This window comes from Pituophis catenifer, unplaced genomic scaffold, assembly GCF_029215685.1.
Source record: "Pituophis catenifer annectens isolate HBS135680 unplaced genomic scaffold, rPitCat1.0.hap2 SCAF_1, whole genome shotgun sequence".
Classification (NCBI taxonomy): Eukaryota; Metazoa; Chordata; class Lepidosauria; order Squamata; family Colubridae; genus Pituophis; species Pituophis catenifer.
Window position 1 is genome coordinate 340,689,040 of NW_027256881.1, and position 19,390 is coordinate 340,708,429.

At 46.6% G+C, this 19,390-nt stretch overlaps 1 protein-coding gene across 1 annotated transcript in view; it reads left to right on the forward strand.

Moving 5' to 3' along the window:
• The window catches only part of SBNO2 (strawberry notch homolog 2), a 160,571-nt gene extending 143,238 nt beyond the window's left edge, over nucleotides 1-17,333 (forward strand). The window contains exons 23-32 of the mRNA XM_070931866.1: nucleotides 286-357; nucleotides 3,671-3,779; nucleotides 6,367-6,441; nucleotides 8,762-8,905; nucleotides 10,524-10,618; nucleotides 11,855-11,947; nucleotides 13,417-13,548; nucleotides 13,650-13,726; nucleotides 15,528-15,718; nucleotides 16,599-17,333. Of these exons, the coding sequence (XP_070787967.1) occupies nucleotides 286-357; nucleotides 3,671-3,779; nucleotides 6,367-6,441; nucleotides 8,762-8,905; nucleotides 10,524-10,618; nucleotides 11,855-11,947; nucleotides 13,417-13,548; nucleotides 13,650-13,726; nucleotides 15,528-15,718; nucleotides 16,599-17,197 (1,587 nt within the window). The 3' untranslated portion in view covers nucleotides 17,198-17,333. The remainder of the gene's footprint in view (nucleotides 1-285; nucleotides 358-3,670; nucleotides 3,780-6,366; nucleotides 6,442-8,761; nucleotides 8,906-10,523; nucleotides 10,619-11,854; nucleotides 11,948-13,416; nucleotides 13,549-13,649; nucleotides 13,727-15,527; nucleotides 15,719-16,598) is intronic.
• The last annotated feature ends 2,057 nt before the right edge of the window (nucleotides 17,334-19,390 follow it).

A 19,390-nucleotide genomic window follows, 5' to 3' on the forward strand; every position in this document is an offset into this window, starting at 1 on the left:
GGGAGTTGAAGTCCACAAGTCTTAAAGTTGCCAAGATTGGAGCCCCCTGGTCTAAAGCATGTGAAAAACATCTAACATTAAAAATTAACCATGTAAGAAAGAAACCAACGGGGTGAGAAGTGAGACTAGCCCTTAAATGATTTGGGTTTTTCCGATAGAAAATTACTCCAAGAGCAGATAGTCAAGCTGGGCTCTTAATTGTGTTAGCAAAACGTAGAATAAGCCACGGCGAAACACAAACTGCTGTTGTGTCCAGTGTCATGTGTGACCTTCTCTTTACCACAGGGTGCCTTAACTCACGGTGACCGAAGAGCGACTGAATCCCGGGACCTCAGCAAATACAACTTTGAGAATAAGGTGAGGTTCAGTGCTGGGTTTCCAATATTCTTACCACCGGTTTGCATGCGCGCGCACCTTCCACACCTGTGTCCAGCCTTCCGTGCATGCACTTTGCTCACTCAACGCGCCTTCCTGGCCTCAAAAACATGCCTAAATAGGACCTCATAGAGTAGGGGCGTGTGGGCAGGCCCACCCGCGATCTCCGCTACCGGTTTTCCCGAACTGGCTGAATACCACCTCTGGTGAGGTTATGCCTGAAGGTCTCCCAAAACTTCCGCCTTTCAGTAAAATCTGTTAGTTAGAAAAGGTGCTGTGGATTTGTATTTTTTGCTTTTATTTTTTATGGCATCCGGGACGTGGGGTTTTTTTTTGTTCTCAAGGAGAGCATTTCAAGCAGATGCGCGAGGTGGAAAAATACAGCTAGTGCCTTATTTTCTTCGGGTAAAATGAGGACAGATGTTTGAGCCTTAAAATGTGCAATTTTTGATGCTCTGAGCTTGGTTTTTTGCTTGCATTACCCAACAAACTGCAGGTCATCCTCGAATTACGACCACAATTGAGCCCATCTTTTCTCTTGCTAAGCGAAACTTTTGATAACTGAGTTTTGCCCCATTTTACGACCTTTCTTGCCGTAGTTGTTGAGTCAATTACTGCCAGTTGTGAAATTAGTAACACGATTGTTCCCCATTGACTTTGCTTGTCAGAAGGTCGTAAAAGGGGGATCACATGATCCCAGGACGGATCAACCTTCCTAAATACGAGCCGTTGCCAAGCCTCCGTATTTTGTTCGTGCAAACATGGGAATGCTGCCATGGTCGTAAGTGTGAAAAACGGTCATAAGTCACTTTTTTCAGTGACGACGTAACTTCAAATGGTCACTTAAATGTATTGTTGTAAGTTGAGGACTACCTGTAATGTCATCAGTGCTAGAAGGGAGTGTGGACTTTGTGTTTGTATATACAGATAGTCCTCAAATTATGATCATGTTGCATTAAGTTAATAGAATAGAATAGAATTTTTTATTGGCCGAGTGTGATTGGACACACAAGGAATTTGTCTTGGTGCATACGCTCTCAGTTACATAAAAGAAAAGATACGTTCATCAAGAATCATAAGGTTAATACTTAATACTTAATAATTAATTAATAATTATATTATAAAATAATAATAAAAATAATAATTAAATAATAATTAATACTTAATAACACTTAATGATAGTCATAGGTACAAATAAGCAATCAGGAAACAATATCAATATAAATTGTAAGGATACAAGTAACAAAATTACAGTCATAAATTAGTTGTTAAGGGATTCGTGCGATCATTAAGCGAAACCGGCTTCCTCCTTTGATTTTATTTTTCGGAAAGCTGGCTGGGAAGTTCACAAATGGCCATTGTATGACCCTGGGAAGCTGCAACGGTCATAAATGCATGCTCTTTGCCATGCACCCAAATTTTAATCATGTGACTGCATGGATGCTGCAGTGGTTGTAAGTGCAAGGAACGGTTGTAAATCACTTTTTTCATTGCCACTGTAACCTCAGTCACTAAAGAAATGGTTGTAAGTCAAGGAATCTCCGTATTAGCTTGCACATCTCCACCAAAATTGGCAGGGAAAGCCACTAGAGACAGTCCTTGTCTTATAACAGTGCATTGAGTGACTGTTCGAAGTTAGAATGGCAGTAAAAAAAGCGACTTATTACCATTTTTCACACTTATGACTGTTGCATCATCCCCACGGCCACATGATCAGAATCCAGCCACTTGGCAACTGATTCATAATTATGACAGTCCCAGGGTCACATGATCCTTTTCTGCAGGGGTGGAATGTAAAATGTCTTACTACAGGTTCTGTGGGCTTGGTGGGGGGGAGGGTAATGTGACTGGGTGGGCATGGCCAACTTTTTTTTTTTTTTAAGCTTTTCAAAGCATTTTTTCTAATGCTAGGCAACTCAGCTGGGATCGTCAGAGACTTTTCAAAGCATTTTTTTACCACCTCTTCGGCCAAGAGGTTGCAGAAAAAAATGCTTTGAAAAGCTTCTGAGGATCCCAGCTGAGCCGCGCGATCATCAGAGGCTTTTTTTTTACTTTTAAAAGCATTTTTTCGTCGGAAGAGGTTGTAGAAAAAATGCTTTTAAAAGTAAAAAAAAAAAAGCCTCGATCATGTGACTCAACTGAGCATGATGAGGGGGCGCAGGGATTTTTGCTACCGGTTCTCTGAACCACCCACCGCCATCGCTATTGGATCAGGCGATCCGGTCCGAACCAGGAGCATTTCACCCCTGGTTTTCTGTGACCTTCTAATAAGCCAAGCCAATGGTGGATCCAAATTCACTGAATAACAGCAGTGATTCACTTAACAACAGTGGCAAGAACGGTTGTAAAATGCCGGCAAAAACTCACTTAAGACCTGTCTCGCTCAGCAACAGAAATCTTGGACTCCATTATGGTTGTAACTCCAGGACTACCTGTATTTATAATAGGGGTGGGTTTCACTTACCTTCACTACCGGTTTGCAATGGGAGTGCGTGTGTGCGCGCACCAGTGGTGGGTTGCTACCGGTAGCGGCGGGTGGCTCCGCCCACCCGCCTGGACATCATCAAATACGATCTGCGTATGCGCAGAAGCGGCGTGTGCACAAGCGAACTGGTAGCAAACATAAGTGAAACCGACCCCTGGCGGGCACGTGCTCACTTCGCTTACGCACGGCGCTTCTGCAACATGCGCAGAAGCTTCTGTGCATGCGCAGAGTGTCCATGATGACATCTGGGCAGGTGGGCGGAGCCTCCCACCGCTGTTAACTACTGGTTCACAAGAACCGGACCGAACCTGTAGCAACCTGTAGGTTAGAGTGCTGTACTGCAGCTACTTCAGCTGACTGCTAGTTCAGCAGATCAGCAGATCAAATCTCACCGGCTCAAGATTGACTCAGCCTTCCATCCTTCCAAGGTGGGTAAAATGAGGACCCAGATTGTTGGGGGCAATAGGCTATTTAGTATACTGTCGATTGTTGTAAGCCGCCCAGAGTCCTCAGAGAGTGGGCGGCATAGAAATATGATTAATAAAATAAAATAAATAAATAAACCCACCACTGATTTATAAGCAGGTAGCAAACCCCTCATTCCCCTTACACTGATGATGTTACCTAGGGGGGTAATGAAACGCCTGCAAGCAAACAACCAGGCTCAGAGACCCCCCAAGGATGCCACGGAACGTAGGGTGGCTGAGCAGGGGACGTAGTTGATTTCCTTAATGTGACTCGCATCTAGCTAGGATGCTCTTTACCTGTGTAGGGCCTAGATTTTTGATGCCTTTCTCTGCCTCTCCCCAGTATGGAATCAGAGCCCTCGATAAAGTCCTGCGCACCATCTTCCAACAGACTGAGAGCAAAGTCCCTGTGCCAAAGATTTATCAAGAAGGAGATGCGGCTTTTTTCAGTGGTAAGCAAGGAGGGGGCGGACTACAACGTTAATAAAGACAAGGACAGTGCTGATCTTTAGCTACAGGGAAGGATGTGAGTTTATAAAGCTTTTGGATGGTTCCCAGTTTGAAATCCAGCAGATCCCCACCATCGAATCAAAAACGTAACCTTGGAGAAGGAATTCAGAGGTCATTGCAATGGAAACCTATCAAGGAGAGAAGCAACCTGAAACTAAGGAGAAATTTCCTAACACAGAGAACAATTAATCAGCAGCTTTAACAATTAATGGAGCAGCTTGCCTCCAGAAGTTGTGGGTGCTTTAACATTGGACAACCACTTGTCTCTGGAATCACATAGGCCAGGGCAGTGGTGAAATCTAAAATTTGTTACTACCGGTTCTGCGGGCGTGGCTTAGTGGGGGGGTGGGTAATGTGACTGGGTGGGCGTGGCCAATTTTTTTTACTTTTAAAACCATTTTTTACATGTAAAACCATGTAAAAAAAATGTTTTCGAAAGGCTCTGACGATCCCAGCTGAGTTGCCTGATCGGCAGAGGGTTTTTAAAAAAACTTTTTTTTCTTTTAAATGGCTCTGATGATCCCAGCAACTGAGTTGCCTGATCGGCAGGCAACTCAGCTGGGATCGTCAGAGCTTGGATCGTCAGAGGCATTTAAAAGAAAAAAAAAAACCTCTGATGATTGCCCGGCTCAGCTGGGCATGGGGGGGGGGGCGGGGGCAGGGATTTTTGCTACTGGTTCTCCGAACTGCCCGCCGCCATCGCTACCTACTCGCCCGAGCCGGTCCAAACCGGGAGCGTTTCACCCCTGATATAGGGTCTCCTGCTTGAGCAGGGGGTTGGACTAGACGACCTCCAAAGTCCTTTCCAACTCCTGTTATCCTGTATTCTGTATCCCATGCCGTATCTGAGGATTTTGCAATTGGAGGCCACTATCTGCTAGAATACATGCAGCCCAAATAAATGTATTTTGTTTCTGTTTGTAGGGAAAGATGGTTCTGCTGTCAAAAAGCTGTGATTTTTTTTTTTTTTTTTTTTAATTTGATTTATATGCCGCCCTTCTCCGGAGACTCAGGGCGGCTTACAATGCGTTAAGCAATAGCCTTCATTCTTTTGTATATTTTATACAAAGTCAGCTTATTGCCCCCACAAACTGGGTCCTCATTTCACCTACCTTAGAAAGGATGGAAGGCTGAGTCAACCTTGAGCCTTGGAGAGATTCGAACCAGCAGAAATTGCAGGCAGCTGTGTTAATAACAGGGTGCACTAAACCCCCGTACTATCAAGGCTGATTGCCCCCCCACCCCCCTCAAAATATTTCTTCCCCATTTCAGCCACACAAGTACATGAAATTTGGGGACTACTAGACGCAATTGAGGATTCCAGTGGTTAAATGGTTAATTAGAAACTCTGAGGGTTAGTCAAGCATAGCTCCCCAAACCAATGGCATCTGTTCCCTTGCAAAATCCTTGAATTTGCGGCCCTTTCTTGATCGGGATTCCCTGTACACAGTCACCCATGCCCTCGTCACCTCGCGCCTGGACTACTGCAATGCTCTCTACATGGGGCTCCCCTTGAAGAGCACCCGGAGGCTCCAACTGGTCCAGAATGAGGCCGCGTGGGTAGTCACGGGAGCCGCATGGCGCTCCCATACAACACCTCTCCTGCGTGAGCTGCACTGGCTCCCAGTGGTCTTCCGGGTGCGCTTCAAGGTGTTGGTTACCACCTTTAAAGCGCTCCGTGGCATAGGACCTAGTTATCTTCGAGACCGCCTGCTGCTACCGACGACCTCCCAGCGACCTGTGCGCTCCCACAGAGAGGGCCTCCTCGGGGTGCCATCAGCCAAACAATGTAGGCTGGTGACCCCCAGGGGGAGGGCCTTCTCTGTGGGGGCACCTACCCTCTGGAATCAGCTGCCCCCAGAGATAAGGAGAATCCAAGACCTCGGTGCCTTCCGCCGTGCCCTTAAAACTTTCTTTTTTCAGCAAGCCGGGCTGGCTTAACATATTTTTTAACATATTTTTTAAATATTTTTAATTGGTTTGTTATTTTAAATTGGGGCCAAATTAATATATATCCCTTTAATTGTTTTTTAATGTTTGTATTGTATGTTTTTATCTGGCTGTACACCGCCCTGAGTCCCTCGGGAGAAGGTGCGGTATATAAATTCGAAATAAAATAAAAAATAAAATAAAAATTGATTGAACTAATCAAGGAAAGAAACAACCTGCAATTCAGGAGAAACTTCCTAACAGTGAGGACAATTAACCAAGAGGAACAGCTTTGCCTCCAGAAAGTTGTGGGTGATCGAGCACTGGAGACTTTTAAGAAAAGACTGGACAGCCATTTGTTCGGAATGATTATAGGATCTCCGGCTTGAGCAGGGGGCTGGACTAGAAGACCTCCAAGACCCCTTCCAGCTCTATTCCGATTCTGATTCTGATTGAGACTTGATTGAACACTCTCGCTTGGGTTGTGAGGCCGTTTTTAAAAGCGCTGCATTATAGTTAATCCACAGGGAAGTCGATTCAATGTGTCTGATCGATTTACCTGCTTTCCATCTGTTAAAATAAATTTCCGGGTTTTCTTAGAAATGAAGCAGTCCCTCCTCTCCGTGGGAATCTCTTGCAAGGAGATGCGATACGGCTTCATGACCATGGAGAAAGGTAAGCTACACACACCCTTTCTCTCAGTTTACTCGCCTATCTTCTGTTCTACACGGTGTTGTGGCCCGTCAGTGGCCAGCGGATTTGAACAGTGAGGAGGTTGGGGAGGAACATGGGCCAGTCCTGATGAGGGTACTGCATCAGAGGCAGAGAAGGGGCCAGAGCCGTATGCAAGTTATCAGCTGCTTTTGGAGTCGGACATCAGTGAGGCAGATGAACAGCTGGAGCCTGTTCCCAGTGTGTGCATGCACAGAGTTGCCAGACGAAGGGAACCGCTAAAGAACAAGGGTCGACTCAGGAGTAAGGCCACAGGTGGATGATGAATGGCCCCTCCCAGAGGGAATAAAAGAGGAGCAAAAGGGGGAGTGGAGTTTGCAGGAGACAATTAGTTCATTGCTGGCCACTCTCTAAGCGTGATAAAGGTCGGTAATTGTGAGTTATCTTGAAAGACTTTGCTGGAGAGGAATTCACTGTAAATTAAATAAAAGGGTTTTTTTGTTGGGACGAGGACTCGGCTTTTTGCTGCTGGGGAAACTTAGGTCAGAAGACATGGCTCATGGTTCTCCTCAGCCTGCAGTATGAGTCAAGGGAACATTATAATGAACTTTCGTTTGATTATAAATCATCTCCAGTTCTTTGTGGAAACTCAACTCACTCTTTCGTATAGGTAGAAAAAAAAATTCTGACTCTTCGGTTCTCCCGTGGTTTGAAACAAAACCTGGACAGGACTTCGAGTGAGAAGACTTGCAAGCTCAATTGCAGTGTTGATCACAAATTTGGAGGGCAAACCTTTGTTCAGAGGCTCTATCTTTCGTTACTCTTAGTTTAGGCATCTGATACAGATTGTTCTCAACTTACAACCGTTCGTTTAGTGTCCGTTCAAAGTAACAACGGCACTGAAAAAAGTGACTTATGGCCCGTTTTCACATTTACCACCGTTGCGGCATCCCTGCAGTCACTTGATCTAAATTCAGACCCTTGGCAACTGACTCATTTTATTTATTTATTTATTTATTTATTTATTTATTTATTTATTTATTTATTTATTTATTTATTTATTTATTTATTTATTTATTTATTTATTTATTTATTTATTTATTTATTTATTTATTTATTTATTTATTTATTTATTTATTTATTTATTTATTTATTTATTTATTTATTTATTTATTTATTTATTTATTTATTTATTTATTTATTTATTTATTTGCATTTCTATGCCGCCCAAGGGACTCTGGGCGGCTTACAACAAAGAATAAAACAATGCAAACAATCCCATAAAAAATGTTAAAAAGAAAATCATTAAAACTTTAAAAACATTAAAACACATGCACTCCTATTCGTGGCCGGGTCACGCAAGATCGTTATAATGAGATCAATGGCTCAATCCTGCCGGAAGAGCCAGGTCTTCACCGCTTTCCGGAAGGCCAATAGGGTGGGGATGGTCCGGATCTCAGGAGGTAACTGGTTCCAGAGAGCTGGGGCAGCCACAGAGAAGGCCCTCCCCCGCGGGCCCGCCAGCCGGCATTGTTTAGCTGACGGGACCCGGAGGAGACCGACTCTGTGGGATCTTACTGGTCGCTAGGAGCTATGCGGTAGAAGGCGGTCTCGAAGATAGCCTGGCCCTGAGCCATATAGGGCTATAAAGGTAATGACCAACACCTTGAATTGCACCTGAAGACCAATAGGGAGCCAGTGCAGCTCGCGGAGTATTGGTGTAATGTGGGTGTATCTAGGCCAATACACAATATTATAATTATTTATTGGATTTGTATGCCGCTCTTCTCCTGAAGGACTCAGGGCGGCTCACAACAATAAGAAACAGAGAATACAGCCGAAGAGGTTGTAGAAAAAAATGCTTTTAAAAGGCTCTGACGATCCCAGCTGAGCCGCACAATCGTCAGAGGCTTTTTTAAAAAAAAACTTTTAAAAGCATTTTTTGGGCGGAAGAGGTTGTTAAAAAAATGCTTTTAAAAATTAAAAAACAGCCTCTGATGATCGCGCGGCTCAGCTGGGCATGGGGGGGGGGGGCACAGGGATTTTTGCTATCGGTTCTCCGAACCACCTGCCGCCATCGCTACCGAACCGGAAGCATTTCACCCCTGCTCTGCTCGCGCAGCTTAGAAAATGTGGCTAAATAGATGGCATAGTGCCGGGGCTGGCCCGGGCCCACTCGCAGGTCGCCGCTACCGGTTTGCCACTACCAGTTTGCCCGAACCGGCTGAATACCACCACTGTTTCTGAGTCAGGAAACTGGTGTCCAAGACGAACTAAACGCATGACGTCCTTTTCTCTGTTTGTTTGTTTATTTCACTCACAGACTGTTCCATCACCAAGTTCCTAAATCGCATGTTGGGCCTGGAGGTTGACAAACAGAATCTGCTCTTCCAGTACTTCAACGACACTTTCGACTACCTGATCGAACGGGACAAGAAAGATGGCAAATACGACATGGGGATTCTGGGTAAGCAGGAGGCTCACCCCGAGTTGGCAACCCCCGCTGGCGTGTTGTACTCCTGGTTAGAGAGATTTATGAAATGAATTAGTAACTTAATGAGAGTCCGCGGTCTTCCTTCCTTCCCATCGTGGTGATCAGTCAAGTAAGAAAGTAAGAAAAAAATAATTTTCCATATCCAGAAAGTATTGGGTAGAGACTTAAAATATTCTTCTTGGGCCTTGTGTCAGAACTGGGAATTTCTATGAACAGCGTTTTTCAACCTTAGCTGCTTAAAGAAGTGTGGACTTCAAATCTCATGATTCCCTCTGCCAGCCTTGCAGAGAATGACTGGCCCAAAGTCACCTCGCTGGCTTTCATGCCTAAAGTGAGACTAGAACTCACAGTCACCTGGTTTCTAGGCCAGCACCTAGTAATTATTATAACTCTACATTAAAGGCCTGGAGACTAAAACTTATGAAGAACGGTTGCAGGATTTAGGTGCGGCTAGGCTACAGAAAAGAAGGACTGGGGTGACATGGTAACAATATTCCAATATTTGAGGGGCTGCCACAAAGAAGAGGGGGTCAACTTATTTTGCAAAGCACCAGAGGGCAGGACAAGAAGCAATGGATGGAAACTAATCAAAGAGAGAAACAACCTGGAATTAAGGAGAAATTTCCTAACAGCGAGGACAAATAACCAGAGGAACAGCTTTCCACCAGAAGTTGTGGGTGCTCCATCACTGGAGGTTTTCAAGAAAAGACTGAAAAGCCACCTGTCTGAAATGATAGAGGGCAGTGATGACTAACCTTTTTGCCATCGCGTGCCAGGAGAGGGAGGGGCGGGGGAGGGTCACGGCGCACGTGCCCACATGCATGTGCACGCAACCCCCCTTCCCCCCCCCTCCTAGAGAGGAGCCTCTCTAGGAGCCTCTCTAGGAGTCTCTGGAGGCTGGGGACAGCAAGTCACTTCCTGTCCCACCGGGAGTCAGGAAATGGGCTCTTTCAGCCTCCGTAGGGCCTCCAAGGGAGTGGGAAAGTCTGTTTTCGCCCTTCCCAGATAAATAGAGAGGATCTGGAGCCAGGTAAGAAAGAAAAACGGGCCTTGCCCACCCACCCACCCCAGGCCCTCCAGAGGCAGGAAACAGCCTGTTTCCCTACTTCTGGTGGGCCCAGAAGGCCCGAAAATCAGCTGGCCGGTGTGCGCATGCGCCCCAGAGCTGAGCTAGCATGCCCACTAATATGGCTCCGTGTGCCACCTGTGGCACGCGTGCCATAGGTTCGCCATCACGGATATAGGGTCTCCTGCTTGAGCAGAGGGCTGGACTAGAAGACCTCCAAGGTCCCTTCCAGCTCTATTCTTAATTGAATTGAACCTTGCCTATTTTATGATGTCCCATAAATCAGATTACTTGGCGAAAAGCGGTGGACTCTCAATTTTTGAATTTGCAGCCCCACCTACACCGCAACATTACACAACTACAAGACTGGGCAATGAAAGGGGAGATGCAACAATGGTCATACATGCGCATGTCGGGGGAGGGAGAGAAAAGTTAGGAGAGATTCCCATCTGCATATTTTTTTATGAGCTCCATCCAACCTGAGGTATCACCCTCCACATTCTCACCGCCTTCTCCATTCCTCAGACTTGGCTCCGGGCATTGATGAAATCTACGAGGAGAGCAAAGAGATTTTCCTAACGCCAGGCCACCCACAAGATGGCCAGGTGGTCTTTTACAAGGTAAGACTTTGCAAGAGGGTTCACGAACCTCTTTTTGGTAATGGTCCACCTTTGCTTCTTCTGACTTGGCTGCCTCTTACAAGCCTCAGGCTGGAATTTTCCTAGCTTTGCCTAGTGGAGATGCCACTGGATCGGCACTCTTCTACATCGATGCTTCTCAATCTTAGCAATTCTAAGATGTGTGGACTTCAACTTCCAGAATTCCCTTGCAAGGCTGGCTGGGGAATTCTGGGAGTTGAAGTCCATATATCTTAGAATTGCTAAGGTTGAGAAACACTGTTCCACATGCAAAGCCTACTGACCTAGGCTTCCCAAAAGCATGAAGCCGACTCCTTGTCCCGATAAAACCTCTTTTATTTAGTTTAAAGGGAATTCCTCTCCAGCAAACTGCCAGCCAACCATCTTTCATGAGATTTCAAAACTTACAGACCTTTATCAGGCTTGGAGAGCTGCCAGGCTGATATCTTCTAAACACCAGGATGTAGCAGACACTACTTGGCAAGAAGTCAGGAACAGATCTTCACTCTAATGAATTGAACTAATTGTCTCCTGCAAACTCCCCTCCCCTTTCGCTCCTCTTTATTCCCTAGGGAAGAGGCCATTCACCTGTGGCTTTACTCCTGAGTTGACCCTTGTTCCTTAGCTGTTCCCTTCTCCTGGCAGCTCTGCGCATGCGCACACTGGGAACAGGCCCCAGCTATTCTTCTTCCCCACTGAGATCCGACTCCGAAGGCAGCTGATAACTGTCGGACGGCCCTGGCTCCCTCTCTGCCTCCGACGCAGAGCACTCATCAGAGACTTCCCCAGACTCCAGGACTGGCCCATGTTCCTCCCCAGTCTCCTCACTATCTGAGTCTGTCACCAGCTCCACTGGCGGGCCACAACACTAGTGACAAAATATTTTGAGCTCACAATAACAAAAAAGTATTCCAAACTGAAACCAAGAAGGCCTCTTGTCTGTTTTCTCATGCTTTGTACAATTTCGTAGATCTCTCATAACTGTTTTAAACTTTCTTGGCCCTGGGACGCTGCAACAATGATAAATACAATGCTGGTTGCCAAGCGCCCAAATTTTGATCATATGACCATGGGGACGCTGCCACAGTTATAAGTGTGATGACCGGCCATAAGTCATTATTTTTAAGTGCAGTTGTAATTTTGCTAGGGAAATGGCCATGAGTCAAAAGCTACCTGTACTCTAAACAGCTTCTTTGCTTATTTCGGTCCCATCTTTAGATCAGCGTGGACAGAGGGTTGAAGTGGGAGGAGGCCTATGAGAAGTCACTTCATCTGACGGGCCCTAATGATGGATTCTACCTGTCCCACAAGGTAAGAAAAATTGGTGGGGATGTGGGGGGGGGGGTTCCTGATGGAAATTTTGGGGTGATCGTTTTTCCACAAGGGGAGAGGTTGGGAAGGATCTTGATCAGAAGTGAAAATCTTCCCTTAGTTATTCTGCTAAAGGGCTTGGAGAAGGAGGTTATTCTGGCAAATATTCCATTCCATACCATACCCATTTTTTTAAAAAAAAATTGATTTATATGCCGCCCTTCTCCAGAGACTCAGGGCAGCTTACAATGCGTTAAGCAATAGCCTTCATACTTTTGTATATTTATACAAAGTCAGCTTATTGCCCCCACAAACTGAGTCCTCAATTTACCTACCTTAGAAAGGATGGAAGGCTGAGTCAACCTTGAGCCTGGCGGGATTCGATCTTTAATTGCAGACAGCTGGTGTTAAATTACAGAGCTCTGTCTGTAGAGCTATCCATTAGTCTCAAGCAGAAGTTTTATTGTTAGTCACCTATGTTACAAGAATCTCACCAGACAATCTCGTCCCTTGGGAACGATCAGATAAGATTTAAGGGATTGTGGGGAAGGTCAAGCCCATGCCATTTTCTGCAGTGCAAGGACTCTAAGCTTCACCCCTCTTAATACTTCCCTCTACTTTAGCTGAAGATTCTACTATTTACTCTCTGCCTCAAGCCACTTTGGATTGTGTGGTGATACTGCTTCAGACTTGCTATCCGTTACCTATTACCTGATCAATGCCAGCTTTTTATTGTCCATGTGTTGAGCTCATTCAGCTATGTGTGACTCCCAAGTTCCTAATCTTTAGTACCTAGTTTTGGGGAGCACCACTCTCTCTCCCCCAGTCTCCAAACCAGGTGTTGGCAACCTTAAACACTCAAAATGTCAACTTGCAAAGCTTTCAAGTTGCCATGAGTAGGAGGGAGGGAGAACTGATAGAGCTGATTGATTTCCCTAACTGAAGTGCATTCCATACATTCTTCCTGACCGCAATCAGAACGAGGGTGTTGGATTTCACAGCCAGCCAAAGTGGTTAACTGGAGAATGTCATTTATGACATGGCCAGAGAGGAGGGGAGAGACAGGGTCATAGGGGAACGTAAATCTACATGGGATTAGTTCTAACTGCATCCGAATATTGCCGAAATGGAGCTCCTGACTGTATTTCTTTTGAAGTTCGGCTCATGGCTCATGAATTAATTAGGGCATCTTTCGGAAACTTCACACAAAGAGCCACAAAGGCCCTAACTGGAAGCCCCCCCATTTAATTCTGTAGCCAACCAGGAGTCCGGTTCCCCCCACTATAATGTCTCCTCCTAGCGTGACATCCTTTTTCCTCTACCTATCCTAACCGAAAGCCCTATCAATTGTGGAACTGACTGGCGACAGGGAGCCGCAGCAGAGGGATGAAAGAGCCACATGCGGCTCCAGAGCTGCAGGTTGCCGACTTCTGCCCTAAACTAACTCTGAGCGCTCTGCCCCCCTGCAGGTTCGAGGCAACAAATACATTTGCCTCCTAGCCGAACAGACCCGTGGGAAATACTTTACCCTCTACAAGCCGAACATCGGGAAGCAGAGCCAGCCGGAGACCATGGACAGCCTTTTTAAGAAGTACCAGCCGGTAAGGCCCAGGATGAAGCCGTGGCGGTTCTGACCGCAGATCCATTTTTTTTTCTCCTCCGCCAATCCTTGACGGTTCCTTCTCGCTGGTCTTTCCTGCAGGTGTCGCCAGCGGATGCTCAGCCCCACTGGGAGAGCAGTTACGACTTCTCCCTGAAGCACTGCAACCACGCCGTATGGTAAGTCACCTTCAAGGGTTGCTCCAAAGACAGAAACATCGAGAAAACACAGGCATTCTAGTTTTTTAGAGGGACAATGAAGAAGACAGGCAGGGGTGCCCGTTGCCAGATTGTTAGGCCAGGGTGGACGCCCTTCTGATGACGGTGTTGATAGAGTCATAATGTTTACAGATAGTCCTCAATGTCCGACCCTTTGCTTAATTTAATTAATTAGTTAGTTAATGAATGAATTCAAAATTACAACAGTGCTGGAAAAAAAAATGATTTAAACCATCCCAGTGTCCCTGCGGTGACGATCAAAATAGGTGGCTTGGCAACTAGCATATACAGGAAATCCTCCCGTTATGACAGCAATGGAGCCTGCCCATTATTGTGGGAAGTCGAGATGAATGTTAAATGAGCCACGTCATTAACGACTCCCCCATATCATTTTTTAAAAAAATTTGATTTATATGCCGCCCTTCTCCGGAGACTCAGGGCGGCTTACAATGCGTTAAGCAATATCCTTCATACTTTTGTATATTTATACAAAGTCAGCTTATTGCCCCCACAATCTGGGTCCTCAATTTACCTACCTTAGAGAGGATGGAAGGCTGAGTCAACCTTGAGCCTGGTGAGATTCGAACTTGCAGTAATTGCAGACAGCTGGTGTTAATCACAGTGCTATTAGTCTGCTGAGCCACCAGGCCCAGCAGACCTCCAATGCATTCGTTAAACGAATACATGGAGTGTTAAGTGTGTGTGGGGTGCCTTGGGGATGCGTGCCTTGGGCCTCCCAAGCCCACCCCCCTCATGATAACACGTACTCCACTTCTGACCCCTTGGTGTCCCCACAGCCACTTCGGCATCCTCTGCCCCTCACAACCGCTCCCTTACCTTGCGAAGATCTGCAGAGCTCAGAGGGTGAAGGAAACGTGTTCTGACCCAGATCCCCAATCACAACAAACCCTCTCTACTTAATCACCGATTCCTTTATTAGGAACACCCTGGCAAAAAGTCTCTCTCTCACCGCTGGCTAACAAGTCCGTCCATCCGGAAGATGGATGGTTGTCTGCCACATCTATTCATCTCCGTGCCCTGCCTTTTACCCCCAGAGCTAGGGTGGGACTCTGCTAGCAGTGGTGGCTCTTTCTTCCCAAGGACTGGTCTATAGATTTCCACTGCTCTTCTCCTCTGCCTTCTGTGCATCCGCACATCAGGCACTGGACCCAGCTGTTCCTCCTCTTCCTCATCAGCCACCTCCAGACCTGGGGGCTGTTGACTCTCCATCTGAGGGCTGACAGACAGCCCAGGTACCGCCTCTGTCTCTCTCTCTCTCTGCCAGCTCCCTTCTCTCTCCCCCCCTCTGAGCTCTCAAGTTGCCTTGATGCTGGCCCTGACTCCCACACCTCTTTCTCCTCCTCTGATTCAGCTGCTGGAGGGGCCGGCCACAACAGAAGGGAAGGAGAGCAGGAAGAAAGCAGCGTCTTTTTCGATACAGCCACCCATTCAGCATAGCCACACGATGAGGGAGGTGGCGTGAAAAGAGGGATCAGCCTAGAATCCCTGCATAGCCAGAAACGAACTAAGCCCAACCCCTCCTTGAGTGCTGTTGACTCTTATTTAACTCTAAGCAGGTGCCAACTCTTAAGTTGAGAAGATTCTTGTGCGAAGGCTACAGCAATAAATCAGTTTAATTGCAGATTCACCTATGGACATGAATTTTTGCACCTGACAGTGTGTTTTCTTTCTTGTGTTTTCTTTTCTTCCCCCCCCCCACATCCCCCAACCTTCCCTATTAATAACACCCACCCACCCCCAGGAACAGGAACTGCAAAGTTGTCCAGGAAGGAAAGGAATGTTTCCAAGGCACGCGTTTACGCCACTATTACATGCTTTGCGGGGCCCTATTGCGCGTCTGGACCAAAATCGCTAGCATCATGTCTAACATCACCAACACCAGCTACCTGCAGATCGTCCGCCTCAAGACCAAAGAGAAGAAAAAGCAAGTTGGTGAGTGGCCAACCGAAGCTGGGGCCAAAAGGGTGGCATCGCCTCCATCCCAGATCCTGACAATCAATTGCCAGATCTGGAAGGGGCCCCTAAAGGCCATGGAAGCCAGGTTGAGAGATGGCGGGGAGGCAGAGAAAGGGATGGAAAAGAGAGCAGCCAATTAACAGCAAAAACAGCCTTACCAACAGTTCATTTAGGGACTGTTGGAAGCTACAAGGGCACTGAAAAAAGTGATTTATGACCATTGCAGCATCCCCATGGTCACATGCTCAAAATTCAGACACTTGGCAACTGACTCATATTTATGACGATTGCAATGTCCCGGGGTCACGGGATCACCTTTTGCGCCCTTCTGACCAGCAAAGTCAATGGGGAAACCAGATTCACTTAACAACCGTGTGACTAACTTAACTGCAGTGATTCAGTTAACAACCGTGGCAAGAAAAGTTGAAAAATGGAGCAAAAACTCACTTAAAGTTCTCACTTTGCCTCAGAAATTGTGGTGGTAAGTTGAGGACTACCTGGGAAACAAACTAATACAAGACTTAAACAAGACTTAAATATGGCTGTAAGTCATTTTTCATTTTCAATGGCCTTGTAACTTCGAACAGGCACGAAACGATTGTAAGTTACAACTAAACAGTTGTAAATTGAAGACTGTCTGTTTTTCCCATGTTCTCCCCTCATTCCTCACTGACCGACTTCCCTTCCTTTCTCTGTAACCCGGATCCTGGGAGCCTCATCCTCCCATCGAGGTCACGGGAATCTAAGCCACGATTACGTCCTCATCGTTGGAGTCCCGCGGAGGTGGGCGAGCGGGGTTGGAGCGGTCTCACCTCCTGCCGAAAATTGACTCGGTACGTTTTTATCCCTTCTGCAGGGATCAAGATACCGGAGAATTGCGTCCATCAGGTGCTGAAGGAGCTGAAGCAGATGGACGAGAACGTCAAACTTAAACAGAAGCAGATTCAAGCCATGAGGGCCGCCGTCGTGCCCAGCCAGCCCTACTCGCAGCTCATTCCACCGTTGGACCTTAGTCAGCCTGCAGGATTTCTCTCTGCCCAGCACTCTTCTTTGACGCAGGACGAGGTCTGGGACCTGACCAGCCCATCCGCGGAAGACCTTCCGGACTTCTGGACGCACCCATCTCCTCCTCCTCCTCCTCCTCCTCCTGCGATGCACCCCCCGCTGCCCCCGGCCCCCTCCCAGTTCAACTTCCACCCTCCCTACGACAGCACGGGGTTGGTGGGCAGCCTGGCGCTCAGCGGCTCCCCTTCCCAGCACGAACCCATGGCCCCGACGCCAGCCCTCCCTCTCCCCCTGGCGGACAGTTTCTCCCCGGCCAGCCTGAACTTCCGAGAACTCTTGGAGGAGATGATGCTGAACCCTCACGGTTTGGGGGGCGAGAACAGCGAGCAGGAGCGCCAGAGTGTCATCCAGTTCAGCGGGCCCCTCTCCAACCTCTTTGATGCCAGCTGAGTTGGGTGGGGTGGGGCGTGGGATGTTTTTAATCCTGGGTTGGAATGGACCACTTCAAAAAAACAAAAGGGGTGGGCGGAGAGAAATCTAGTTCAGGGGTCTCCAACCTTGGCAACTTTGAGACTTGTGGACTTCAACTCCCAGAGTCCCTCAGCCAGCAAAGCTGGCTGAGGGACTCTGGGAGTTGAAGTCCACAAGTCTCAAAGTTGCCAAGGTTGGAGACTCCTGCGTCTAGTTAACAGAAACAAAGTTTATTTATATATAATATACAGTCAAGCCTGTACTAATTTTTTTATATGTATGTATAGAGAGATATGTACAAAGGGGGGTTCTGGGAGAGGATAAATGGGGGGGCAATAATGCCGACATACCGGGGGAATTGGGCACTTTAGAAAAACGGCTGCTTGCCAGCTTCGTTATCCGCCTGTCGCTTCTCAGCCCCAAACTTTTGTGTTTCTGGGCTACCCAGCAAAAAAAAACTACTGACTTTGGAAAGTGAGAATCATAGAACGGATGTATGAATGAATGTGTATATATATATATATATATATATATATATGTATGTATGTATGTATGTATGTATGTATGTATGAATACATACATATGTGTGTGTGTGTGTGTATATATATATATACACACATATATACATACACTGAAAATATATATATATATATGTAGGTCTTTGGTTATTCGGGTCTTCTCCCACGTAAAATTGAAGGTTTCTTGGCGACGTTTCGACGAAGTCTCATTCGTCATCTTCAGGCTAGTGTTCTCGGCTTCGTGCTTCCAGGAGCAAATGGAAGCACGAAGCCGAGAACACCAGCCTGAAGATGACGAATGAGACTTCGTCGAAACGTCGCCAAGAAACCTTCAATTTTACGTGGGAGAAGACCCGAATAACCAAAGACCTACATACAAACACCCGCGAAAACCTGAGAAAACATATATATATATATATATATATATATATATATATATATATATATATATATATATTCAGGCATAGATACCCATACGTGTACAGGTAGTCCTTGACTTACAACACTTCTTTTATTGACCATTTCCAAGTTACAATGACACTGAAAAAAGTGACTTAGAACCGTTTTTCCATTTTTCACACTTATGACCGTTGTATCCAGCCCCACGGTCCTGGGATCAAAATTCAGGCCCTTGGCTGTTGACTCCTATTTATGACGGTTGCAGTGTCCCGGGGTTGTCACGCGTGATCCCCTTTTGCAACCTTCTGACGAAGCAAAGTCGGGGGGGGGCAAACCCAGATTTCCCTTTAACCGCAGTTTGACTCATTTAACAAACTGCTTTGATTCAGTTAACAACTGTGGCCAGAAAGGTCGCAGAAGGTCAGCAAACTCACTTAACAAAAAGTTTTCACTTCGCCACAGAAGTTTGGGGCTCCGCTGTGGTCGTAAGCCGAGGACTGCCTGTATCCCTTGTACCTGATTTGTCAAAAGAAGTCAAGTGACGGTCCAAAGGGTGGTGGGGGGGGGGTGGGGAAACTTTCTCAAAGTCCTTGGTTTGATTTTTTTTTTTTTTTTTTAATTTTGCACAAATGGAAAATGTTGCACAATCAGATTAGCGATAAATTCTCAGCTCCAGGGGGTCCTCAATCTACGACCATTCGTTTACCAATCACACGTTTGGGATCTGATCCTTTTTGGCAACCGGCCCCTGTTTTTCAAGCCTTGGGCGCTTTTGCCATGTGCAACCCTTCCCAGGGGGTGGTCAAATCAGGAGCGACTCACTGAATGACCTCTTTGCTTTAGTGACGGATGCCCTGTGGTCGTAAGTCAAGGACTACGTCACTGCTCTGCTGGGTGGTGGGCCTTGAAAATTTCTGATTCTCACAGAAAGCCAGTTTTCAATGCGCCATGTATTTATTGGGGGGGTGGGGGGAGAGATTTATAAACCAAATCTAGAGCTGCAGACACCCAGTGGGGTTTCTCCTCACCCGTTCCCATGTGCCTAGAAGGAGCGTTGAAATCATGCGCCCCTTTTCTGCAGTCAAACCCTTTTTTTGGGGTTCCAAGGCTCGAGAAAGGGTGTCTGTGCATTTTGTGTAGCCCAACCCCTCTTTTAAAAAGTCTTTATTTTTTATTGAAGGGGAGCAGTGAGGTGTGACAATCCCAGAGCTCAACACCAAGTGCTTAAAACGAAGGAGGGGGTTCAATTATGGTT